Here is a 26,378-nt window from a genome sequence, read left to right on the forward strand (position 1 = left end):
TAAAGGCAGAGATTTTCTGATTATGGATTGCATAATCAGAAAATGAACAGTCTAAAGGAAGTCTGACTGTTGTTTCCAGTACAGGACAGCACAGTGTCTTCTCAGCCGTGTTTTCCAGTGAGGACGGTCTGAAGTAAAAACAGTGCTATCAGGCCAGCCTTTCCAGGCCTTGGCCACTCCACTCAAGACATTGTTTGACCCAGTGACCTCCAGTGTTGCTTTCTAAGCACTGGGCTCTAGTGAACACCGCTGAGCAGTGCGGGAGGTGCTGCCTGGCTGCCTCTAGTATAGTGCAGAAACCAAGAAGCATCTAAAGTTCCTAAAGGCTGCTCGGTTTTAACTTTGGGAAGTGTGGAGTTGAGGCCCCGACTGAGCAGAGCATGAGCCGTCAGTGTATCGAAGGCAGAACAGCAACGAGCCTTGAGGGAGACTCATGTCTGCCCACATTTTAATCTTAAACTGTTTGGTAGAGGGAATATAGCTTTTTCTTTCTTCCTTGAGCCTGCAAAACTCTGCATGCTCAGCTATTGCCTGAGAAGAGATAACTGCCTTGCATAATTGTAAGATGTTCTGTAGTGTGCTAACCCAAAGGGCAGTGCTCTGATTTTGAACAATTGTGCCTTGTTTTCCAGAAGGGGAATGTCTGGTGAAAGGCCGCTAGTGAGCATGTGATTGCTCTCTGAACGGAGCATATTTTGTGAGTTGGGAAAAATAAAAAAAAAAAAAAGGAAGTTTGGACTAAGAAATTGTTCTTCTGGTCCCAGGTTGGTGCCTAGGGGAAAAAAAAAGAGTCAACTTGGGCAGAGAAGTTTGTATTAACCGAAATAAACCACAACTTACTAAAACTTACTCAAATACAGTGTAGACATGGGCACTTGGGGTCCTGCTTGTGGACCTTTCCAGTTTCTCTAGTTGTAAAGAGTACAGTGTGTCTGTGGCAGAACATGCCACAGAAGTGTCATTCCCCTCCTGGAAGCAAACAGAATGTGCCTGTGGCAGGTTCCTGCGCGAGCACTCAGCCGCCTCCCTTCCAATGCAGGTGGTGGTGAACGCCTTGGTGGGCGCCATCCCCTCCATCATGAACGTGCTGCTGGTGTGTCTCATCTTCTGGCTGATTTTCAGCATCATGGGCGTTAACCTGTTTGCTGGGAAATACCACTACTGCTTCAACGAGACTTCAGAAATCCGGTTCGAAATCGACGAGGTGAACAATAAAACCGACTGTGAGAAGCTCATGGAGGGCAACAACACAGAGATCCGATGGAAGAACGTCAAGATCAACTTCGACAACGTCGGGGCAGGCTACCTGGCCCTTCTTCAAGTGGTGAGTGTGGCAGGCAAGCTGCCAGCACAGGCCCCACCCTCCTCCTTCCAGATCAGGATCACTCTCGGGGTTCTCGAGAACGTTATGCTCCCCAAATCAGCCTCAGGGCCATGCCTTTCCCCTGGCTTTCCTGGTGCCTCTTGGCAGCATCTTGGTGAGAGGCTCAGTTCTGTCGAGCAGCAGACAGAAGCACTGCAGCAGACCGAAGGGTGCAAGAGCGGCGGTTCTTAACCTGTGGGTCTCCATTCCGAGTCACAGAGCAGATGTCTGCATCATGATTTCATAACAGTGGCAAGGTTATAGTTATGGTGTAGCAATGAAATAATCTGATGGTTAGGGGTCACCACAACGTGAGGAAATGTAGTAAAATGTCTCAGCAGTAGGAAGGTTGAGACCCCCTAGGCTAGAGTGCTACTGCCCCTGCAGGGAGCCCAGCCCCGGGCATAGGTCCCAGCGTGTCAGTTACTAAGCTAATTCTGCCAAAGCCACCATCCCTAGCTTCCCAGTGTCCTCAGTGTTCCCAGTGTTGGGACCATTTGCTGGGTGACACAGTGTGCTGCATGGGGGCTGGTAGGGCCTTGCCTCGGGCCGTCACGGAGCTGAGGCACACCCGAGTGCTGCCCATAACCTGGGACAAATCACTCCGCTTCTCCGATGACCCTTTGATTCTGTTGTTGAATGCAGATAATAATACCTTGCCTAGTTGTTAAGAGAATTTGTGATTTTTTTTAAATACTCAGCACAATGCCTAGCACGAAGTTAATTAAGATAATTGTTATTCTGTGTTTTCACTCCTGTTATTACTATGCCTACATTATTCAGTCTTCATAAGGACTAAACATAATGGCACAGGGAAAGCTCCCAGCCTAAGCCAACCTTGGTAAGCTCTCACTGCTGGCTACAGCAGGAGGAAAGCTAATGGGATGACTGTGATCCATCCCATGACAGTCCCTTTGCTTTCTGTCAGTTTAAGAAGTTGGGGCTCCTTGGCCCTAGGCTAGAATGGAAGAGTAGGGCCCTTACCTGATATGGACAAGGCCCTGGGTTCAATTCCCAGCACCACAAAATAGCTAACTTGTTAAAAGAAAAAAAGAAATAGGTTGGGCTCATGACTTAAACCTGAGCAGCTCACGAAAACAAGGGTGCATCTGCCGGTCAGCTCAACAAATGTCCACTCTCCAAGCATGCACGGGACAGCCCCACGAGCGTCCACTGTCCATGTGTGCGCAGGACTGTTTGGCAGCAGGCCATCCAATCGATGAGTAAAGCAGACCCCCAGAAGTCTAGAATCTGATTGAGCTCAGCCAAGCTGAGAATGCTAAGCTGACTGTTTATGTTTGCTCTGCCATGGCAGCTCTAGCAGGCTGAAGGAGGGCTGAGAGGAGGCTGCTGAAGAAGAAGTCAGTAAGCTAGTCCCAGGGCCACATGGGTGTGTCAGTAAGGGATGAGTTCCAAGCTTGTGGGTTTGTCTGTTTAATGCAGCCGTGAGTATCCCGGGCACTTGGTGCTTATGTAACTCCTTTGCATAGAGCAGCTCCTTGGGTGGGGGTCCAAGCATTCACACACATGACCTCCCTGCCCTCACTGTTCTCAAACCCTGTCAAGCCGCAGTCCAGCCACTGCCGTCTGTTTCTTTGCCAGACTTCAGTGATATTTTCAGGGACTTCACTCAAAGCCTCTTTGGAATCTTTCTTGATAAAAGTAACGTATGTCTATGTAGGCTGTACCTATCTAGACCCCCTCCATCCCCATTTGGTATTCTCACTGAACCTAAGCCCCACCTTTAGGACCTTGACTCCCAACCACTCCCCAACAGGCACAGCCTAATGACTGACTCTGTTTCCCAGGCAACCTTCAAAGGCTGGATGGACATCATGTATGCAGCTGTAGATTCCCGAAAGGTAAGGATGTGCGTAGTGAGATGTGGCCAGCTTAAATGATAGAAAGCAAGCTACGTGCTAGATCCATCAGGAACCACGCAGGGCGGAAGAACGGAGGGCCGGAAGTGTCTCCTGGGACCCTAACTGCTCGTCCTGTTAATTATAGATACTTTTCCTCCTCTCAGTAAATCCTCCCTCTGTCACTGCTTGGTCAGACCCAGCTGGCTACTTGACCCCAGTGGCACTGACTGCCCTCAGGTCACTGCTCCCACAGGTGACAGTGCCTTGGAAGGACAGGTAGACCATGGGAGGGAAGAGAGAACCCCAAGCCTGTCAGCCGCACAAAGGGAGAGTAGGGCTGGTGGCTTCGGCATGCTGGAGTCAGCTACCTGACGGACGACCCGGGAACTGACTCGAGTCCCTCTTTCCTGTCCTTCAACAGCCGGACGAGCAGCCTGATTATGAGGGCAACATCTACATGTACATCTACTTCGTCATCTTCATCATCTTCGGCTCCTTCTTCACCCTCAACCTGTTCATCGGTGTCATCATCGACAATTTCAATCAACAGAAGAAAAAGATAGGTTTCCTCCCCGCGCCGCCAGCTGCAGAGGCCAGCCCAGCTGAGAGGCACTCTGCCTTGTTTCTAGAGAAAGAATCAGTGTCTCTGTCTCTGTCTCTCTCTCTCTGTCTGTCTCTCTCTCTCTCTCTCTCTCTGTCTCTCTGTTTCTCTCTCTCTCTCTGTCTCTCTGTCTCTCTCTGTCTCTCTGTCTCTCTCTGTCTCTGTGTCTCTCTCTCTGTCTCTCTGTCTCTCTCTCTGTCTCTCTCTCTCTGTCTCTCTCTCTGTCTCTCTCTGTCTCTCTGTCTCTGTCTCTGTCTCTCTCTCTCTCTCTCTCTCTCTCTCTCTCTCTCTCTCTCTCTCTCGTTGCCACCCTATGGTAGCACCGGCCCACTGTCCAGCCCCAGACAACCCCTTTTTGTTTGAGGCTGGACTTTGCAGTGTGTGGTTTACAACATTTCCCTGAAGTTTCGCTTTCTGGAGGCTGCCCCTGATGGGACTCTCTGCCAGAAGGAGGGACAGAGAAAAGAGGCAGATAGTACCACGGGGAGATGCAGATGTGACACCTGTAGCATGGTGGGAGTGGAGAGGTCACCCTCATAGGACTCACTTCCTTGTGGGTAATGGTTCTCCTAAGGTACACTGGGAGACTTAGACTTAATTCTAAGCTGCCTTTTTATACCACAAGTTCCAAATTCTGAATTTCATTAAAAGTGAATTTGCTGTTGGCTGCTCCAAAATACTTTTTTTTTTTTTTGTAATGTTTGGGAGGGCCACAGGGCACAGTGCACACAGGGTACACCTTTGACACAAGCACTCAGGAGGCAGAGGCAATTCTCACTCAAATTCTCACTCCATAGTTCCAGGCCACCCGGGATTACACAGTGAGACCCTGTCTGGTGTGACTGTGTGACTGCCCTCTCATCCCTTGCTCTCGCTCTACTTCCTGCCCTGAAAGCCTGTAGTCAGACGGCCCTGTCTCAAGACTTGGCCTGGGAGATTCCAGACACCCCCACTGAAACTGGCAGCTGTCTCTGACTGGGATGACTGGCCCCATGAGAGTCCTCACCACCGGTGACCTCTGGAGGGAAAATAGAGTCCTTCCTAGCCTCAGTGGTGCTCGGTCGCACCTCCAGAGCTGGTTGTAATTGTCCCCTCTCTGCATTCTCTCTCTACTTTGGAGGTCAGGACATCTTCATGACAGAGGAACAGAAGAAGTACTACAACGCCATGAAGAAGCTAGGCTCCAAGAAGCCACAGAAGCCCATCCCCCGACCTTTGGTAGGTACACTGGGCAAGCTAACGGATGGCACACTGTACATCTGTTTGGAAAGAACACATGAGGGAGGGCTGCTACAAAGGAAGAGGTGACTGGCTGCCTAGTGCTGCCCGCTGGTCCTCTCCTAGATGCCCAGTACCAAAGCTCAGAAAGAGCTCTGCAGCCAGGATTAGGAATCAGGTGGGTTTGCATCAGTGCCTGGCCTGTGATGGGAGCCCTCCTGCAAGACAGCACACTGCCAGAGGGGAACGAAGGAAAGTGATCCCTCCTCTGCCTGTTCAAGGCAGGATTCAGGAGCCAGGCATGGTGGTACCAAGGCAGGACTGTCATAAGGTTAGAGGCCAGCCTGAGCTACATAGTGACATCACCCTTTAAATAACAAGAGCACTAAGGTTTGGTCAATATTTTCACAGCTGTCCTGCCCTAAAGCATGGTAGCAGTAAGGGTGTGACAGCAGGGTGCTTACATCCCATAATCAGGAAGCAGAGGGGAGGTACTGAGAGCTGGCTCCTCCTCCTTATTCCCTCTGGACGCTCACCCCCATCCCCACCCCTACCCCTACCCCTACCAGTGGGACAGTGCTTAGTAATCTTCTGGTGTTCTTCACTCCAGTCAACCACCACATTGGAAATTTCAGAGAGAGCACGCTGTCCCCTTCCTGTCCAGGCTTTCACCTTGAGCTAGAAATGAAAAGCAAGCAGAAAGCCTGTCTCCCAAGCTCCATGCACACCTGCGTTTGGAAGCCACCCTAAACTGTAAAGTCATGGGCTGCCAATTGGTGGTGACACACATCTTTAATCCCAGCATTCTGGAGGCATAGACAGGTAGATCTTTGAAGTTCAAGACCAGCCTGGTCTACCGAGGGAGTTCCAGGACAGCCAGGGCTACACAGAGAAACACTGTCTTGAAAAACAACAACAAAACCACCATGGAGCCTGCTGAGCTAAGAACATGCACTGCTCCTGTGGAGGATCCAGGTGTGGTTGCCAGCATCGGGGTGGGTCACCAGCTCACAAGCGCCTGTAGCTCCAGTTGCAGGGGATCCAGTGTCACACTGTCCCCTCCGGGCACATACCTTATACATATACTAAATGTAAATAAGTCTTTGGGGATGGGGAAGGTTCAAGACAGGGTTTCTCTATGTAGTCCTGGCTGTCATGGGACTCACTCTGTAGACAAAGGCTGGCCCTGAACTTAAGAGATCCACCTGCCTCCACCTCCCAAGTGGTGGGATTAAATACATGCACCACCACTGCCCGGCCATAAATCTTTAAAACATATGTCATATATAAATACTATAAGTGCTTGCATATATACACACACATATAGGCCAGTAATCCCAGCATGCAGGAGGCTGAGGAAGAGGATGTCTGTGAGTTCCAGGCCAGTGTGGGCCACACAGTTGAGTGGCAGACCAGCCTGACTACAGAGGGAGACCCTGCCTCAAACTATTTGGAGGCTGGGAGAGAGGCAAGGATGGCCATCCCTCTTCTGACTAGAGACCAGTGAGAAGGAAGGAGGCTGGGTGAGGTTGTCAGGAGGTGCATAGTGAACCCAGCGTGAGTACAGAGCCACAGACCAGTTCCCCTAATCTCTAGAGTAAAGTAGCCACTGGGGTCGGGGCAGCATCAGGACGGGGAGAAAGTCCCCAGGCGTGGTGATGTCAGCTCAGGTCAGCAGAACAATACTTGAGGACACTGGACCAGCTATCCCAAAGTGGGCTCTGCAGGTGCTCCAGACAGATGCCGGCAGATACTGTAGCCTAGAAGGCAACAAGGAGAGCACCGGGAACAGGGCAGAGCAGCCCGTGGGTCTACAGGCTTCCGCGAACGGGCTTCTGTCTTTCCTCTGCAGAACAAAATCCAAGGGATTGTCTTTGATTTCGTCACGCAACAAGCCTTCGACATCGTGATCATGATGCTTATCTGCCTTAACATGGTGACCATGATGGTGGAGACAGACACACAGAGCAAGCAGATGGAGAACATTCTCTACTGGATTAATCTGGTCTTCGTCATCTTCTTCACCTGCGAGTGTGTGCTCAAAATGTTTGCCTTGAGACACTACTATTTCACCATTGGCTGGAACATCTTTGACTTTGTGGTGGTCATTCTCTCCATTGTGGGTGAGTGGGTGCAGCCACAGGAAGGGGGGTGAGTGGGCGGGGCCACAGGAAGGGTGAGTGGGCGGGGCCACAGGAAGAGGGGGTGAGTGGGCGGGGCCACGGGAAGAGGGGATGAGTGGGCGGGGCCACAGGAAGGACCAGGACCCCAGGTGTGAGGACCAGATTTCTGAGAGCAGTGACTAGCTCTCAGGGTGGGCTGGTGCCTCTCTTGTCCCTCCTCTGTGTGCACCTCAGCCTCCCAGGCAGGTCGCATGGCTTGCCTGTTCCTACTGAGTGCTCCCGGCACTCTTGGTGCAAATGCTGCAGCTCAGAGGCAAGAGGTAAAATCTGCTGTGCTTTCAAGGGGTTTAAAGTCTACCAGGAAAAGTAGGAGAAACTTGTTTTTCCAATATGGCAATAGCCTGAGAGATGGCCCAGATGGTAAAACGCTTTGCTGAGGGTCTTAGTCAGGGTTACTACTGCTGTGATGAAATCCCATGACCAGAAGCAACTTGGGGAGGAGAGGGTTTTTTCATTCATGGTTCATCAAAGGCAGTGAGGACAGGAACTCAAGCAGGGCAGGGACCTGGAGGCAGGAGCTGATGCAGAGGCCGTGGAGGGATGCTGCTCACTGGCTTGCTCATCATGGTTGGCTCAGCCTGCTTTCTTACAGAACCCAGGAGCACCAGCCCAGGGACAGCCCCTCTCACAAAGGGTCAGGTCCACCTCCATTCACTAATTAAGAAAATGCTCTGCAGGCTTGTCTACAGCCCATTCCTATGGAGACATACCCTAAGTTGAGGCTCCCTCTTTTCCAGCTTGGGTCAAGTTGACATAAGCTGGCCAGAGCACTGTATAAGCCAAGGACCTGAGTGTGATCCCCAGAACCCACGTTCTGGGCATGGTGCACACACTTACAATCCCTCACTAGGGAGGCAGAGACAGTGACGAGCTCTTGGGCTTACCGGATAACCAATGTAGCCTAATTGATGGGTTCCAGGCCAGTAAGAGACCCTATCTCAAAAAACAAGATGGAGCCAGGCAGTGGTGGCACATGCCTTTAATTCCAGCACCTGGGAGGCAAAGGCAGGCGAATTTCTGAGTTCAAGGCCAGTGTGGTCTACAGAGTGAGTTCCAGGACAGCCAGGGCTACACAGAGAAACCCTGTCTTGAAAGGAAAAAAAAAAAAAAAAAAAAAAAAACAAGATGGATAATACCTAAGAAATGACACCCAAGGGTGACCTCTGACCTTGACATGTAAGTACATACACTGCACATGCACGCGCACACACATGTGATGAGAAGAGGGTGGGTGGAGATTATTGAGGTGGCCAGTAACTGGGGCAGTGGTCACAGGTGCTGGCTACTGAGACGGCACTGTGTGAAAGTGTCTCACTGGGGCCTTACAGTGGCACCAGAATGGAGTTGTCTTATTGTCTTCACTGTGTGGGTTGTTTACCTGGGAGGTAAAAGAAGCAGAGCTCAGGCTAGCCCCAAACAGAGCCCAGGCTAGCCCCAAAGTTCCTATTTTCTTCAACCTAAAAATCCAGCAGGTTGGGATTCTGACAGGTCAGGAGAGAAGTGTGAGCCTATTGGCTCTCGTCAGGGAACGCCATTGCCTCCTGGAATGGCATCCCAAGTGCTATGTACGTGCTTTGGTTCCAGGCAGGTGTAACTGACTTCTGATACCACAAAAGAGTGTTTAAAAAAACGACAACCACCACCACACAGGGAGCTAGTCCAGAGCACAGCTGGCCGCACCCTGGTTTCTGAGGTTGATGATTATGAATACAAGGCAGACGACCCCCCTTTGCCTATATCACCCTGTAAGGACAAAATATGTTGGTACATGGGACACTGAGTCTTGGGGCATTTTCCCAAGAGTCCCTAAGCTAGAGTGTCTGAGGTGAGTCTGCACAAGGACTTGGCTTTTGAGAGTTACTGCCTATACTCACCTTCTGAAGTATGCCTCGTGTGACACTGGTTCCCATACTTCCCACTTCTGCCTGCCTGCCTGCCTGCCTGCCTGCCTGCCTTCCTTCCTTCCTTCCTTCCTTCCTTCCTTCTTTCCATCCTTTCTTTTCTTGCTTTTTTTTTAAGACTTAATGTCAGAGCACAATGCTACACACACTTTAATCGCAGGACTCTGGAGACAGAAGCAGGCAGATCTCTGTAAATTCAAGGCCAGCCTGGTCTACATAGCAAGTTCCAGAACAGCCAGGGCTACATAATAAGACCCTGTCTCAAACAAACAAAAAAGACTTATTTCTGTGTGCGTGTTTTGCCTGCATATGTATATTCAAGGAGAGGGCCTTTCCTGGCTTTTTTTTTTCATGTGTTTTGCCTGGAGATATGTGTGTGTGTGTGTGTGTGTGTGTGTGTGTGTGTGTGTATCACATGTTTGACTGGTATCCACAGAGGTTCGAAGAGGGTGTTGAATTCTCCAAAATAGGAATTGCAGACAGTTGTGAGCCATCACGTGGTTGCTGGGAATTGAACCCAGGTTCTCTAGAAGAGCAGTGAGTGCTCTTAACCACTGAGCCACCTCTCCAGCCCCAATTTTTATTTTATTATTTTGTGTGCATGTATAGCTGTGTACCATGTGCATGCAATGCCCTGGAGGTCAGAAGTTGTTGGAGCCCCTGTAACTGAAGTTATGGGTAGGATGTGCACAACTATGTGGGTGCAGGGATTGGAACCTGGGTCTTCTGCATGAACAACAAGGGCTTTTAACCACTGTACCATCTCTCCAGCCCTTCTCTTCTGGCTTAAAACCATCAGGGCAGAGATTTTTGAGTTCTGAAGCTGAAGTCTCAATACACTTCCCTGGTTAAAAGCTTCGTGTGAGTGGGTGCTCATCTTGTCTCCTTGGCCCTTAAAAGGCAGAAAGTAGGGCTGATGTAGAGAGAACACCTCCCGCTGCTGGCCTTCCTTCCATGGCCTTCCTTGGACTCTCCCTGCCTCCACCACCCCCAGCTCCCGCCTCTGCCTCTACCCCCCAGTCACTCCCTAGTTTTAAGACAGGTTATCTGTGTAAACTGAGTCACAGGAATGGAAAGAGAAAGGGGAGCCAGATGTTCACTTCACCTCTACCTTTGCCTCCAACCCCAGCCTGCATGCTCCCTGCTTTGAAACCCTTCTGATGTACAGCTTTCAGTTCAAAAATCTTGGGGCACCAAGCAGTAGCCACCCTGGGCAGCCCACTTTAGTCTCCAAGGCAAGCTCTCTCATGGAGATGGGGGATGAGAAACAAAGACTAGGATGTTCTGAGAAGTCAGAGCATCCGCAGAGTAATTAGGACAGGAAGCCAAAGGGTAGCATGTCACAGGGGAGTGTCTCACTCCCTGCTCGTAGATTTAGAAATCTGGTGGAGAATATTTGAGAGCTGCATATGCACGTGCTGAAAAAGTGGATCCTTGAGCAGGAAAGGAAAGATCTGCTTTGTTTTAGCCATAGGAAGGGATAATGCAAAAGCCATTTTTATCTGAGGAACCAGTCTTGCAGACAAAACCGATTAACATCTTAAATATAGAGATACAGAAAGATAGCCCTGTGCCATTTCCTAAATGTAGAGGACACCTTGTTAATGAATTCACACGTAGTAAAACTAGAAAAATACTAAAACCGCTGAGGCCTGCGGAGGCCCCTCGGGTCCCGTGCTGGCCACGGATAAGCCTGCTCACTGAGCACACGGTCTCTGCTTTTCTGTGCTCTCTACGCTTCTATGTTTGGAACATGTCATTGTTTCATTACAAGGATTCTGTGCATTCTACACGGCCCATTGAGCGTCTGCACGGTAAGAGGAGGGAAGGGTTGTGCCCGACTCCAGTAATCACATCCTCTGTTCCTCTCTCAGGAATGTTCCTGGCTGATATCATTGAGAAGTACTTCGTCTCCCCGACCCTATTCCGCGTCATCCGATTGGCCCGCATCGGGCGCATCTTGCGTCTGATCAAGGGCGCCAAAGGGATCCGCACCCTGCTCTTTGCCTTAATGATGTCGCTGCCCGCCCTGTTCAACATCGGCCTCCTGCTCTTCCTGGTCATGTTCATCTTCTCCATCTTTGGGATGTCCAACTTCGCGTACGTGAAGCACGAGGCCGGCATTGATGACATGTTCAACTTCGAGACGTTTGGCAACAGCATGATCTGCCTGTTCCAGATCACGACCTCTGCTGGTTGGGATGGCTTACTGCTGCCAATCCTGAACCGCCCCCCTGACTGCAGCTTGGACAAGGAGCACCCAGGAAGTGGCTTCAAAGGGGACTGCGGGAACCCCTCCGTGGGCATCTTCTTCTTCGTCAGCTACATCATCATCTCCTTTCTGATCGTGGTAAACATGTACATTGCCATCATCTTGGAGAACTTCAGCGTAGCCACAGAGGAAAGCGCCGATCCTCTGAGCGAGGACGACTTCGAGACTTTCTATGAGATCTGGGAGAAGTTTGATCCTGATGCCACCCAGTTCATCGAGTACTGTAAGCTGGCCGACTTTGCCGACGCCCTGGAGCATCCGCTCCGAGTACCCAAGCCCAACACCATCGAGCTCATCGCCATGGACCTGCCCATGGTGAGCGGAGATCGAATCCACTGCTTGGACATCCTTTTCGCCTTCACCAAGCGAGTCCTGGGAGACAGTGGGGAGTTGGACATCCTGCGGCAGCAGATGGAGGAGCGGTTCGTGGCGTCCAATCCTTCCAAAGTGTCTTACGAGCCTATCACGACCACTCTGCGGCGCAAGCAGGAAGAGGTGTCTGCAGTGGTCTTGCAGCGTGCTTACAGGGGACACCTGGCTAGGCGGGGCTTCATCTGCAGAAAGATCACTTCCAACAAGCTGGAGAATGGAGGCACCCACCGAGAGAAGAAGGAGAGCACCCCGTCCACAGCCTCCCTCCCCTCTTACGACAGCGTGACAAAGCCCGACAAGGAGAAGCAGCAGCGGGCAGAGGAAGGCAGGAGGGAAAGAGCCAAGAGGCAAAAAGAAGTCAGGGAGTCCAAGTGCTAGAGGAGAGGGTAAGGGAAGCTTACGCTGGCTGAACACGGGCAAGTGAAAGCTTGTTTACAAACTTCCGAATCTCACGGACACAGAGCAGCTGCGGAGATGCTGTACTGGAAGACCTATACCAAACATAGTCTGCTTACACGTGACACGGTTGCATCCTGAGCGGTGACCTGCTGGGGACAAAGGACCCTGCTCCCTGGACTCACAGATTTTTTCTATCGCTTGGGCAGACGTTACTGCATGTTCCACACTCGGTCAATGCAACTTAGGAGTAAACTTAACAGGATACAAACAGAGGCGGCTGCCAGGACCAGCAGATCGCCGCTGCAGCCAAATGGATTCTATTTTTTTTTTCATTTTGTTGATTCTCAGAAGCAGAAAGCATCACTTTAAAAGTTTGTTTGTTCATGCAAACAATATTTGCATTCTTACATTAGTTAAGCTAAGCAGCAAAAAGAAACACACACACATACAGACACACAAAGACACACACAGACACATACACACACACACACACATTCAGCCTATGTCACTAATCGTCTGTTTCTTTAACATAACAGCATCTTCTCCACGTGGGTGGCACATGGTTTGGAGACGGTGGGGGAAACAATCAGGGTTTCAGGCTGAGGAGGACTTGCTCAGGCCAATTCCAAATATTGTGCTCGTTCAATGCGTAGAAATGACTTGCATGATGGCATGCTGTGTTCAGAAGTCATGCATGAGGTCCATACACCAACAGACACTAGCAATCCTGTCCCTCGCATTGGCTCAGCCTTCGGACAGGACCCAGCCCTGCACTGTTCACTGTATTTGGAGAAATGGTAAGAGTTCCATACCGGCTGCAATCCTCTCAGTGTACAAGTCTTTCATACACCTCTGGGTAGGGAGACATAATTAACCAATTGACCACTACCAACAAAAACAACCCAACCAAACAAGCAGATGGATCCGCTGCATATACATGTTTGACAGACATCTCTGACATACAGCCATTGTCGTACATTTTGCTGCTCTGTCCAATACATGGGGAGACTCTGGCCCCGAATGGCTTGTACTATTAATGTCACTGTAAAACCAAATCCTAGGGCTAAAAAAAAAAAAAAAAAGAAAAAAGAAAAAAAAAAGAAAAATACTAATAGAAAAAAGAGTTCATTTGTATCTTGCAATATCCTGTTGATTGTTTAGCCTTCATCCTGGAGAACTGACCCTGGGGTAGAGATAAAAGTGCTATGTATTGTAGCATGTTACCTCTAGGGGGCCTTTGGGGGGCTTACAGAAACCTTGTGGGGGGTTTGGGGTGCTTATTGCATTCAGTGTCATGTCTGTCTGCTTTTCTCCAGGCTCAGGTAGATACGGAAAGGGGTTCAGATATTCTGAACTGCCCTGTCCTGCAGAGGGGTTGTCACAAGCTCCTGGCTGCACGGTTCTTCCTGCTTCTGCCATATCCCTCCAGCCAGCAGGGCTCCCCTTCCCAGCCGCTCAGGGCTGGCAAGGACAGCAGTGTTGGCTGAGATAAGGCTGTAGGCTCTTCCATTTGTAGAATAACGCTCTCTAACAGGACCTGATGGAAAGATGGAGCTGCCTCTGGACAGAGCCCACTTGGTCTTGTTTCTACGACGGCTTTTGTGAGAAAGGGACTCAGTAGTCATTCTTTAGGGTGTCACAGCTTCCCCTGGCCTTTCCTTTCAGCTCACCTTGCTTTCTGCTTAGTGGCCTGCCCACTGTTGTTGGGGGATGGCTTCTAGAGGGGCGTCATATCTTCCATTCCATCCCCCACTTTATAGAAGACAGTTCTTAGTCCAGGGTGTCTCAGCTGACCACAAGGTCTCAAAGCCAAGATGCTGCACTCGAATGCCAGAAAGTCTCTCTGAACCAAATCAACACAAACTCTCCCTGAGCATAGTATGGAGGGAATCGAGTGGCCCATCAGTAGACACATCAGATGCACCAGTCCGCCTTGCAGTAGAAGCACTTTGGATGTAATCTCACAGTCCACCTGACTAGTTTTGCATAGAACAAACCACAGCCAGTCAGTGAGCAGAGCTTTCTATCTTCTTGGACCGGTAGACACTGTCCAACTCTCCCAGCTCAGAGAGTGTGTCCGTGTCACCACAGCTAGGACAATTCTAGAGCGCCACCTGCAGGCAACATCGCAAACAGCACAAAACAGGAGCTGACCTGTGGTTATTCTTTTTAAGAGAATTATAAATACTGTAATATATAATTTTATTTTATTGGCATGCCTTTTTGTAAATACAAATTACTAACTTATTAAATAGGAAATGGCTTCTGGCTTACGCCATTGTCATGGTTATTTTTATTTTTTATACTTTCCTTTCTTCTTAGAATTTAGAAGCTGTCAGCCAATGTATACCCCTAACCAGACAGACAGACAAAAAATTTTTTATTGCTAATGGTATTTTCCAAAACAACAAAATATATATATATTTTTGTTCCAATGTGCAATAAATTCTAACCACTTCTATGCAAGATTTGGCTAAACTCAATCATTGTTCTTAGATCTTGAGATGGGCAACAGCTATTTGATCCTGCTAGGAACACCAAGCGCCATGCTAGTAATGTTCAGCGATTAGATCTGACCCTCCTACCCCAGCTCCTGACCCAGCCCAGCAGGCTGTGCCTCAGTTTCTCACACCCTCCAACAGCCTCGCAGGGAAGAAGCCACCTCCGAGTCTGCTTGCTCTAACTTTCACTCTGATCAGACCTCTCCCAGCAATGCCCCTCACCTTCCATCTGTCCACCCAGCCACTCTCTGCCCGCCTCGCTCTCTCTGTCCCACTCCATGATCCTTTCTTGTGAACCACACCATCACCAGCAGTTCACACCCGCAGTTAACAGGCATCGAACCTTAAAGAATCAGCTACGGCAGGTTTTGGTTGGTTTGGTTTTGTTTTGCGTCCTCATTGCGTGAGCAAGTGGCAGGGCTTTGCCAAATATTCATGAAGCCTGTCAAAGAGCGGCAGCAGCCAGTACCACTGCACATATATATATAGATATATAAATATAATATAAATATTTATTTTTTGTAGCCGGGTCCTTGGTGCAGTATTTATATTCCACGATCCTCCTTTAAAAATAATAATAATAATAATAAAAAGGACAAAAAAGCAAAAAGTCATGTGATGCTGTTCATTTAAAACGCAGAGCCAAAGCCCCTGAGCAGTAGTCGCCATGACTACTGGTTGTGTGAAAACACTCCCTTCTTCCTTAACTTCCCTGTGGCTTAGGGTGAGAGGCTGGGAGTCACAGGGCAGAGGGTGGGAGCAGGAAAGCCGAGTCTGAGTGATCTGCTCTCACCATCTGGAAATGAGCCACTTGGGCATCTGAAGCTGCGCACAGAGAGACAAGCTCCCCCTCAGGGCCCCTGAAGCGACATAGAGTGCCCAAAGGGCTTCTCTCATCACCACAACCCACGTAAACTGTAAGAGACCCATAGTGTGCTAGTGAGTGCATGGAGCCTGATGCTGCCCTAAACGATACCTGATCTTTAGAAAAGTAAATCACTATTAGCCAAAAGGAAACAAAATTTACAAAACAAACAAACAAACAAAAAATACGGCCCTTTTTAACCACACAAGGGAAGCCCGTCTTGCTGTGTGTCTGTTTGACTTTCCAGTTATTGAGGTCTGGGAACTGGGACCCTGGAGCTTTGGGGAAGGAGAAAGGAAAACAGAGCCCCCCCCCCCCAATTCTAAGTAGGTACTGCAGAGAAAAGCCAGGTCCTGACCCCCCAGGTCCCTGCTTACTGATTGCATGTGGCATTACCCCTTAGACTGGACCCCCCTCCCTCACCGTTTCCACCCAGCAGAGCCCCCCAGAGATGACTTCAACCAACCTAGCTGGTCTGGCCTTACTTCTGCCTTGTTCATGGTTATGATTTAAGAAAGAAAGAAAAAAAAAAAACCTCTCCTGACCCCCCACCTCCCAAGGCTAGCGCAAGCACGCTGCCCGGCAGCTTCCAGTCCACCAGCTCGTGCTGGCCCTGCCTTCCATCCACTCCCATTATCAGACCGGCAGACTGGGGCTGTCCCCTTCACATTTGTGCAGGGGAGGGGGCATCCCTTGGGGACATCCCTCTCCAGGCCATGTCTCCTGGTCTAGGAACACTCAGGAGGATCTTGAAGTGCCCACTCTAGTCCACTCTAGTAGCTGAACTAGAGAGAGTCGGCTGGTAGGTCAGTCCCTGTCCTTGTCCCTCAGCTCCAGCCTCCAGGCCTTCTGTGGAGGTGAAATTGCCATGGGTCCGGACATGGTGACCTGAACCCTGGGCATCTTCTGGAACGATGCCTCTTTCTTTTCTCAGATGTTGCCCAAAGTTTTGCAAAAAGCTTCCTTCATTTTCAGGTACTCCCCCGCCCCCTAAAGAATTAGCTGCCGTCAGTCAGCCAGGGGGGTCAGGAGAAGAGGAAGTCTGGGTTCAGAGGACAAGACTTGCACCCCGGCCTGTGCTTCTTGCCTCTTCTCAAGACTGCCAAGATTTCCTCCATTAAAACACTCCTGAGGCACCCCTGCCCCTGACCCCACTGCTGTTTGCTGTACATAGAGGCTAAGTGGGGTGAAGTGGGCAGGTGTGCACATGTATGTGTGTGTGTGTGTGAAGAATGTACATAGGTAAAGGGGAGCGTGGTCCAGTGGTTCCAGAAGAGGGACAGAACTGTGTTCCATCCCTAGCTTGACCACTGGCTCGCTGTGTGGCCTTGGGCAAGTCACTTAACCTCTCTGTGCCTCAGTTTCCCCATCTGTAAAATGGGGGTAATAATACTGACCTACCTCACAGGGGTGTTGTGAGGCTTTAACTAGATGTTTTGTAAAGCGTTCTGAGATACAGAGACAAAGGCGCCAGGGAAGGGCAAAGTATTCTTTGGACTTGAGGAAGAGGAACTAGTACCATAAACGCTGCTATTCTGAGAGCCATTTTAAACTGCACTGCTCCACCACCCCCCGCTTCTCATCACCAGGACAGCAGGTCGAGAAATGTCTTTCCTTGCACTTGCTTCTGGGGTTTGTGATTCTTCTGATTTTTCCCTTTGCTGTATCTCCTTCCTTACCCCTCCACTCGTTCCCTGTTCTGTTAATGCGGAAATGGCAGAAATGCTTGAGAAATGAGAATGTATAAGTGGATTGGAAGTTTATAGTCTGGATTTTCAATTTTACTTTGTACTGTACATCTTTTTACTTTAGAATTTGCAATAAAGGGTTACGTCAATCTTGTTTTCAACTCTCCTCTTGGAATGGCCTGTCATTCTGTCATGGCTCTCTCGCTCCAGGCCCCTAACTCTAGGATTCCCTGGCAACAGACACTCCGGGGTTTGGTTTCCAGGTAGGGCTGACTCGTCCCTCAGAGGTGGGTGGGAAAGTGGCCCGAATGACTGAGTGGTGCTATGCGCGGGCACGCGGCCTTGCAAGTCACACAACTCCAGTTCAAGAGGCCAACTGTGACTCTAAGGAGTAGGGAGCAGTTTCCTGGTACACAGCAGACAGACGAGAGAGTATCCAAAAGCAGGGGCACGCGGGCGCTGGGAAACGCTGGGGACCCCGGGCCAGCTCCCTTGTCCCCACTTCCATCCAAGCAGCCACAGACTGCTCCCTCCTCCGCTTTAGGAAACTTTATAGCGGTGCGCCGCCGTCAAGCGGTTCACAGAGACGGGCAGAGGGGCAAGGGTGGCTGCGGCGCCCAGGACCGAGGCAGGAGCGGCTCCGTTTCCCAGCTGCAGGGCGTCCGAGCCGGCCTGGGCCGGGAGGCGGCGGCCTGGCCGCGGGCACGAGGCCACGCCGGGTCGTCGTCGCGGTTGTCGCCGGTGATCCACAGCGTGAGCACGGTGATCAGCGCCCCGGTGCACAGCGCTCCCAGGAAGCCGGCAAAAAGGCCGAGCGCCAGCGGCCCCACCCAGGCTGAGAGGCTGCGCGTGTACGGGGGCTGCGGCAGGCGCTCCATGATCAGATCCAGCTTGTCCCAGTCAGGCGCGGGGGCGGCGGCGCGGCGAGCACGCGGAGCCGGGACAGGGACCCTGGCGGGACCGGGGGCGGGACCCGGGACGGGGGCGGGGACCGGGACCGGGACCGGGGCCGGGGCTGGGGCCAGGAGTTGCTGCAGGTAATTTGCGCCGGTCCTCCGCAGCTGCAACGTCGCCTGCTGGTGGAGGTTCTTGGCCAGCTCCCGTGCCACATCCGGGCGGCCACTGCGCCGTAGGGCTCGGGCCACGCGGTCCCACGACAGGGACGGAGCCTGAGCGGCCAACCAGGTTGCCAGCGCCTCGCGGCAGCGGTCAGAAACCTCACTGGACTCGGATGTGCCCTCCCTCCCCTCCGAAGCCTGCGCGGTTGTGGCCCGCAGCGGCTCTCCCACCGAGTCCTGCGCCCTAAGCGAGGGTGTGGGTGGCTCGGGCGTTGCCCGCCGGTCCGCAGATAGCCGGACCAGCTCCGCTGCCGCCCGCCGCTGTTGTCCCACCGAGTCCTGCGCCCCACGCCGGGATGCGGGTGGCTCGGGCGTCGCCAGCAAGTCCTCAGATAACCGGGCCAACTCCTTGTCCAGGTCGGGCTCGGGTACCTCGAGGAGTGAACGAAAGTGGTTGCACTCCTCGGGGGTCAGCAGTTCCGCCAGGCGGACTGCTGTGTGGGGGCCCATGGCGTCCAGCGCGCTCGTGAGGGGCAGCAACCGGTTACAGAGGGCCAGGATCAGCGCCCACACCATGACTCGGCCTGAGGGAGGGGCTTCGAATGCCGAGGCTCTGTTGCAAGACTGGAGATTGTGGCGTAGAGGCGAGGAACTTTTGTGGAAAGCTGAACGCTCTAGGCAGAGACAACTCAGCTAGGGGGGGGGGCGCAGATCTGACTGCTCAGGGTCCAGAGGAACGAGGTTCCCAGCAGCTCTCCTTCCCCCACCCCTGCAGCTCCCCATTCCCACCCCCTCCACCTTATGGAGGGCAGGAACTGGTGACCCAACCCACAGCAATGGCTGTGGAACTGGGTAGGAATCTGGACCTTATATTGAAGTGCCTACTCTAACCCCACTGATACCCCAACCTCTTCTAATTCATTTACCACCCTTTGCCCTCTAACAGAAGCCCTGGACCCTCTGCTCACTATCAGCGTCCATATTCAGTCAAGGTCTCCCATGCCTGGTTGTTAGCCTGCTAGCACGTATGACTGCTAGTCTAAACCCTCATTTTAAATCTGAGCAAATTCCCAGTTCCCCCATCCACACACTGGGCCCACACTTATCTCACATCATTTCCCAAGGTGGCTTGACTGTGGGCCCTACTGTCTCATCCCTTCTGGGAGCCACGTACAAGCACAGTCAACACACACATATCCCCGGCCCCCTATCACACCCAACACGCTGCTGTTAGATCTTTTTACTGCCCTGCCCATGAGAAGGAAGTCTTCACGTTGCTCCAACACTGACTAGTGCCCAAGTTTCAGGAAAGGCCTGTTGACTGCCTGTGTGAAGTTTTGTGAACCAGTCCCCTAGCCACAGCTACCTATACGCCTGTAAGTCGAGGCTTCATTGTAGTGTACCAGGCCTTAAGGGTAGCTTAGTCTCGCCTGACTCCTCTAGCCTCAGGTCTCCACAATCTCGCCTCCATTTTATGCTCTTCTGACAAATATGAATGGTGCCAAGAACACTCTCTCCAGCCTCCACATTTTGCTGGCCTCTAGCCCTCCTACCTGGGAAGGTTCCTGACTTGCCATTTGTGACTACTCCCCGCTTCCCCTCCCCACTCTGTGTGGTGTGGAGCCCTGTGTGTGCATCTGTACAGGCCTGAGGCAAACCTGCTCTATCCCTTCCCTCCCTACTAAAAGTCAGACTCTCTCAGTTGAATCCAGAGTTCACTGATAGGGTTAGCCCAGCTAGCCATCTTAATCTGAGGGAGCACCTAGTTCTGCCTTCCAAAGGGCTGGAATTGCTGAGTTGCCCCAGCGATGCAGCTTTGCATGGGTGCTGGGGATCCAAACTCTGATCCTCACACTTGCATGGTACTGCACCCGTTGAACCATTTCCCCAGCTCTCTTGGGCATTCTTAAGAGAAGCCATGTGTCCTTCAGTGCATCCCTCCAATGAGTGCAGAGATTCTAGGGTCTACTCGCCAAGTTCCAGGTGACTGTGTCACCATCAAACAACTGTGTCAGCCGTGAGAAGACTCCTAGGGCCCTCCCCCCAGCACCCCTACCTAGTTTTTATAGTTACACATGCTCTGTTTGCGAGGCTGTCCCCACTGTGAATTCTCAGGGGTACCCCTGGCAATTTGGGGAGGTGGCTTGATTTGGCATTCCCACGATGTCTTCAAATGCTAGGTACATGGCAAACTGCGGGAGAGCTTATCTGGACCGCCAAAAACCAAGAGGTTATCGCTCTTTGAATCCTGGAAATACATGCATTTGTCTCCCCCACACACACACCCCCGCCCCCAGAGGCTGCTTCTGGTGTTGCCTCTGTGAACCTGTAGTGAGCCCTAAGAGAGAGAGCCAAGAATACTGTTCCCTTGGCCCATGGTACATTTTTAAGAGTCCAGCTGTGTGTGGCAGGCAAGGACCTGCCTCTCCACAGAACTTTTAAACGGTGTCCCTAATTTTTCTGTGGCAGGATTTTCCCTGTCCAATTACATTAAAATATTAGTGCAGCAGGAGGCCTGTGATTGGACAGGGGAAAGGGAGGCAGCCTGAAGAGTTGCAGGGACAGAGAGGGACTCAGAGGAGGAGAGGAAAAAACCAAGATGGAGGACAGACAGGAAGAAGATCCTGAAGCAGCATGGCTTTGAATAGCCACAGGTAGATATGACATCATAAAGGAAAGAATAATTGGGATTGCTTGTCTAATCTAGGTGGGCAGCTTGTAACATTATCGATTGGCCCTGAAATTATTGTGTGGGCATCTTGTGAACTGAAAATTTATTGACACGTAAATCCGACTCCTTAATTATAAGCTTCTAGAATTTTGTTTCTACCGGGTTGCTGGGTGTTGTGGAGGCTGACCGTGGGGTGGACAGTCGTTGCATGGGGCTGGCATAGCAGCAAAGGTAACTCGGGAGCTCTGGCCTTGATGGAGAATTGGAGGGCAGAGAGTAAGTGGTTGGAGCTCAGGAACTTGGTGGTTTCTTTTCTTTCTTTCTCTCTTTTTTTTTCTTTTCTTTCTTTCCTCCTCCTCCTCCTCCTCCTTCTTCTTTTTATTATTTCCCACAACATTTTTCCCGCAACGGCTTCTTACCGTGAGTGATAACCAGGACTGAACAGCAGGGTGGAAATGGGCAAAAGATCTCATGTGGCCCGCAGGACTTGGCTTCAGATGTCTCCAAACCTTGCCCTCCACCCTGTGGAAGACAAATATGACCCTCATCATGCTCACCCAGGGCTACTGCCCTGCTCTTGGGAGCCCCTCTTCCTCTTCCAGTCCCAAGGAACAGAAACACTCAGAACCACAGCCAGGAGACTGACAGACCCAAGTAGCCAACACTCCCCATATCCCACTACCCACAAGAAATCCTCTGGATGCCACACATCATAACTTTAATACTGTGTAATATCTTCTTTTAAAATACAGTGTCTTCTGAGGTAGACAGGCCACAACTGCAGAACATCATCAGATAGGAGATAAATATGTCCATGTACAACACACAGCAAAATGAGGTAGAAATGGGTTACAACCGAGAGAGGATCCCAACCCAATGTTAGCAGAGGGAGTGGAGGGCCGGTGTGCCCTCCCCTGCGCTCCATCCCTGGATTCTTTGGTATGCCCCCCAACATTGCTAGGGCTAGACCCGCCCTGCCATCCTGCCCCATGCTCGTGAGGTAGGTGCTGCAGCCGGGGGCTGTCTTCTTGTGCAAAGCTTCCAAACCGGGAACAGAAAGAGCCCAGCAAAGGAAGTGTGGGGACCCCAGCGGTGGGTCCATGTACTCCTAACCCAGCCCACCCCCCCCCCACTTTCCTGCACCGGTATCCCCACCCCCACCCCAGACCTGAGAGAACTCCCTTACTCTAGGCCCCACCGAGGATCATCTGCAGTATCACCCTGGGCCACTTGCTCTGAAGCATCAAGCCCTGTACTTGGTCGGCTGGCTCCAGAGAGAGGCTTGGAGAGAACAAGGATGAAGGAGACATAGTAGCTCTCCTGTTCACACTCCTCACACCTGCCCTCAGCACCCTGCCCCTGCTCCTGCCATGTCTCTCATGGTATTCTCAGCATCTAGAACATGAAGGGATCTAGGAGCTGTAGGGGCAAGGGGTAGGGGGGCTAAGGTGGGACAAAGATAGGGGGTGTACCTTCTTTGCACCAAAGAGTGTGAAATGGCCTGAGGGGACCAAAGAGCCTTATCAAGAGAAGGAGCAGGAGGGATGTGGTTTGCAGAGAAGTCTGGACTAACGTCACAGGAAAGCACCCAGTTCCCTCCAGGCCCTCAGTTTAGACCCAGAGCTCCATGGGGACAAGTAGACACCCCACACAGAGACACAGAACCCTTTCCAGGGCAGTGCTCTGTCTCGTCACAGGGTGCCTGGCTCCTAGTAGTCAATGTTGTGTCCAGCCAGACTTGTGGCTAGACCACGTTCACGCCAGAGGCAATCCTCTTAGCCTGTTATTGAGCACCTCTGACAGAACCTGCTTCCAGTCAGATGGCCTGAGAACCTTCTGCCCAGCTGAATGGACAAGAGCACCCCAACTCTCTGCAAGGTTCACAGACCACCGGAAGCTGAGGACTGGGGCCCACGGGGAAGAATGGTAAGAAGGCAGCAAGCAGCACCCCCTGGAGCCTCTGCCCCATCCTCTTGCTTGCAAGCTGGGCCTGGGGAGAAAGCCCCTAGATACATTCTGCGTCTATCCCAGGGACAGCAGTCTGGGGCTCGGGTCTGGTCTTTCCTCATTAGCCCCAAATCTCTCTGGTCTGGGAGAATCTGCTCCCCAGGGACGGGGTTGGGGGTAACAGGAGAGCAGCCAAACTCTAACATTCTTTCTGAGGTCAGTTTCTTCCTGAGTTGTCAAAATAAAACGAAAAACAGCAAATCCTACACATCTTACAAAAATAAGAGGCCTAAAATATTAAGCAACCTACATTTCTGGGACTTCCCCTCAAAAATGAACAAACCAAAAAGGGGGGGGGAAGCCTTCTTTGGGTGGTTTTTTAATCCTTGTCCCACCCCCTAAGGCCCCAAGATTTCAGGTGGGTAAAGTACGGAGGGGGTTGGGGCTCCCTGTCCCCCACCCCCCTTCTCAGCCTCTGGGCCAAAAGAACTTCCGCCAAGAGTCGCTGTGGTGTGAATCAGAACAATGAGAGAGGGAGGGTTAAAGCACAGGGTCCAGGAGACAGAGACAAGCACAGAAGGTGATGGATGGGGACCAGAAGGAAGAGCTGAAAAGGAACAGAGACAGCATGGGGAGGGGTCAGTGACACAACCATGAGAAGAAAAACTAAGCCAATACTGAGAAAGTAGAATGGGAAAGGAGGATGTCGCTCAGAGGACAAGAGACAAAGGTTGCGGGGAGAGAGAGCAGGAGTTCCTTAGGCCCTGGTGCCAACTCATGTCGGGTATGGCCAGTCTGCCGAGCGGAGATGGCGAACTTCCCGTCCACAATAAATAGGAAAAAAAACCTGAGTACACCGGTGCATATGGCATCGATCTGCCTGGCAGAAGCATTTTCCTTCCCATTTAAAAAAAAAAAAATCCACCGGGAGAGCCCGCCCTCTCCCCGCCCCACATTCATCACTCCTTTGGCCAAAGACATCACCCCCCCGCACCCCCAGGCAGAGTTGGCCTCCCCTGCCACCCTCAGTGTCCGGAGCCATACATTTTGTCCCACTCAACTAACGAGTCCAGCTCCTTGGAGGGAGCCCGAGAGCCCACCTTGGCTAGAGCAGCCTCCACATCTTTGTAGGAGAGGGGCCTCTGCAGTCCAGAGATGCCCGCCTCGGCCGCTGCCTGCTGGCACAACTGCCCCAGCTCGCCCCCAGAAAAGCCCTGAGTTCCCTGCACCAGGGCGGCCAGCTCCCGCTCGTTCAGCGCACAGCCCTGCTGAGCCAGCGCCCTCTGCAGGATCTGCCCGCGCGCCGCGCCGTCGGGCAGCGCCACGTAGAAGCGCAGCGCGAACCGCCGGCGGGTAGCTTCGTCCAGGGCCGCCGGCCGCGAGGTGGTACCCACCACCAGCACGCCGTCGGCGCGCGCGCCGCAGCTGCCGTCCAGGCAGGTCAGTAGAGGCGCCCGCAGGGACGCGCCGTCGTCCCTCGCCGGCAGCAGCGCGTCCAGCTCGCTGATGAGCAGCACAGCGGGCGGGCGGCAGCGCGCAGCAGCAAAGGCCGCCTGCAGGAGGCGCGCGCCCTCGACGGCGCCCGAGGCCGCCAGGCCGGCTCCGCGCAGGCGCAGCAGCGTGGCACCTAGTCGGGTGGCGAGGCAGCGCCCCAGCAGCGCCTTACCGCAGCCGCGGGGCCCGAAGAACAGCACGGTCCGCGGCGGGAGCGCGCTGCCGGGACAGGCGGGCGGCCTCAGCAAGGGCCAAAGCAGCTCCTCCTCTAGGGCCGCCTTGAGCGCGCCCTGGCCCGCCACATCCGCCCACTGCACTGGGGGCCCGCAGTCTACCATCTTGCTGCTCACCAGCTCCAGCGCCCCCGGGTCCACGCCCTTGGCGGGCTCCCCCGACGGCTCCGCGAAGCCTCCGTGGGCGGCCGGGACCCGCTCCGGGAACTTGTCAAAGGGCTCGAGCTGCGGCGCGTAGGCGGGGGAGCCCAGGACCTTGAGAGGGCCGCCGCCGCCGTACTTGCCGGTCCCATCCTCCGTCGCCCCGGGTGGCTTCGAACGGAACCCGTTGCCCCGACACTCGGTGTCGTCCGCGGCGGGGTAGGAGGCGCCGTCGGCCGCGGGGGCCTTGGCCGGCTCGTAAGCGTACTTGCGGTAGCGGGCTTCCGCGCCCTCGTCCACCGCCTTGCGCTTCAGCGACACGCCCTCGGCGGCCGCGGGGAAGCCGTAGGGCGCGGGCCGGGGTGGCGCGGGCGCGGGCAGGGGCGTGGGCGCCGCCAGCCCGGAGGGCAAGTAGGGCGCGGGCGGCGCGGCGGGCGGCGGGAGCGCCCCGTAGCCGGGCTGCGCCGCGTAGCCGGCCGCCGGGTAGTTGTAGAGCGGCGCCGAGGGGCCGTAGCCGGGCGGCGGCGCTGGCTGCAGCAGCGCGGGCGGGGGCGGCGGGGCGAGCGCGGCGCTCGTTTGCGCGCAGTAGCCGGACGCCAGGTACCCGCCTCCGTAGCCCGCCGCGTACTCAGTGGCCGCCGACGGTCCCCCGCACGCGTTGCCCGTGTACAGCGGCTCAGTCAGGTTGCCAGCTACTACCGGGGAGCCCCCGAGGCCGGCGGAGCCACCCGCGCCAGCCGCCTTGGCTCCCGGGAGGCCTTCGTGGAGCGAGGCTAGAGGGTAAGGTGGCTCTGGCCCGGGCCAGGGCTCCGGGTCCCCTTTGGCACCGTTGAGGAAGGCGGCGTCACCGTAGCTGCCCAGGCCCGGGCGCTCGTAGTCCAGGACTCCGGAGTACTTCTCGGCGTAGCGCTTGAGGAGGTTGGAGGCTGTGAGGGCGGAAATGTCGTCGTGTGCCCAAGCGTAGTGGCAGCGCTGGCGACCCCCTGGAGGCAACTCCAACTTGTGAGCCGGCGACGGAGTGGTGGAGGAGACGTCCAGGTGCTGCTCTGGCCACTGGTTTAGGGGCTGGGCGTGTTCCGGTGTCCAGTGCATCTTCAACAGAGCTGCAGGCGAGAAGAACAGCGGCTGGTCAGCTCCTGCAGTGGCTCTAGGGACCCACTGACAGCTTGGTTAGCCAATGACAGGCTACCCGAGACCCTTTAGACCTAGAGTTAGTTTTTTAAAATAGTTTGCTGTACTCCAAGAGGAATGCAGAAATGCCATAGTAAACCTTCACTCCCGGCAAGTTACCCTGACCACACCGGCTATGCCCCTCCATGGACCAGATCGAGGGAAGGGCCAGACCATGTGAGGCTCACCCGTAGCAGACACTTGCTGTTCGCTCACTATGGGCCAGCCACTGCAGCGTATCAAGGTTTGTAAAGATTAGTGCAGCCTGTCCAGAGCTGCTGGATATGAGGCCCAACAGGTTGACATCCTACTCTGTCCACCTTGGCGTTCCCTTGAGATTCAAAGGTCCACCATAGGCCCTGGGATGTGAGCGTACCCATCAGCCCTGGAAACCACAGTGGCTAGCCCAGCAACCTTATTTCCTTGCGGTTTGATTTCT

The 26,378-nt window shown here is 53.2% G+C and overlaps 2 protein-coding genes across 16 annotated transcripts in view; one reads left to right on the top strand and one right to left on the bottom strand.

The window, feature by feature from the left end:
* The window catches only part of Scn8a (sodium channel, voltage-gated, type VIII, alpha), a 176,076-nt gene extending 158,676 nt beyond the window's left edge, over positions 1-17,400 (top strand). For 9 of the 12 annotated variants that reach the window (XM_017316515.2, XM_017316516.2, XM_006520656.2 and 6 more), the window contains 6 exons: positions 1,040-1,324; positions 3,172-3,225; positions 3,647-3,784; positions 4,940-5,044; positions 6,897-7,167; positions 11,003-17,391. In XM_017316515.2, the coding sequence (XP_017172004.1) occupies positions 1,040-1,324; positions 3,172-3,225; positions 3,647-3,784; positions 4,940-5,044; positions 6,897-7,167; positions 11,003-12,150 (2,001 nt within the window). In that variant the 3' untranslated portion in view covers positions 12,151-17,391. Of the gene's footprint in view, positions 1-1,039; positions 1,325-3,171; positions 3,226-3,646; positions 3,785-4,939; positions 5,045-6,896; positions 7,168-11,002 lie in introns of those variants that run through there. The other 3 variants (NM_001077499.2, NM_011323.3, XM_017316519.2) reach the window with 2 other exon arrangements.
* A 4,253-nt stretch (positions 17,401-21,653) lies between these two features.
* Positions 21,654-26,378, bottom strand: part of Fignl2 (fidgetin-like 2) — a 28,393-nt gene continuing 23,668 nt past the window's right edge. For 3 of the 4 annotated variants that reach the window (XM_006521282.1, XM_006521284.1, XM_006521283.1), the window contains one exon: positions 21,656-25,872. In XM_006521282.1, the coding sequence (XP_006521345.1) occupies positions 23,927-25,861 (1,935 nt within the window). In that variant the 5' untranslated portion in view covers positions 25,862-25,872 and the 3' untranslated portion in view covers positions 21,656-23,926. Of the gene's footprint in view, positions 25,873-26,378 lie in introns of those variants that run through there. The other variant, NM_001214911.2, reaches the window with a different exon arrangement.

This window comes from Mus musculus, chromosome 15 (assembly GCF_000001635.26).
Source record: "Mus musculus strain C57BL/6J chromosome 15, GRCm38.p6 C57BL/6J".
NCBI lineage: Eukaryota > Metazoa > Chordata > Mammalia > Rodentia > Muridae > Mus > Mus musculus.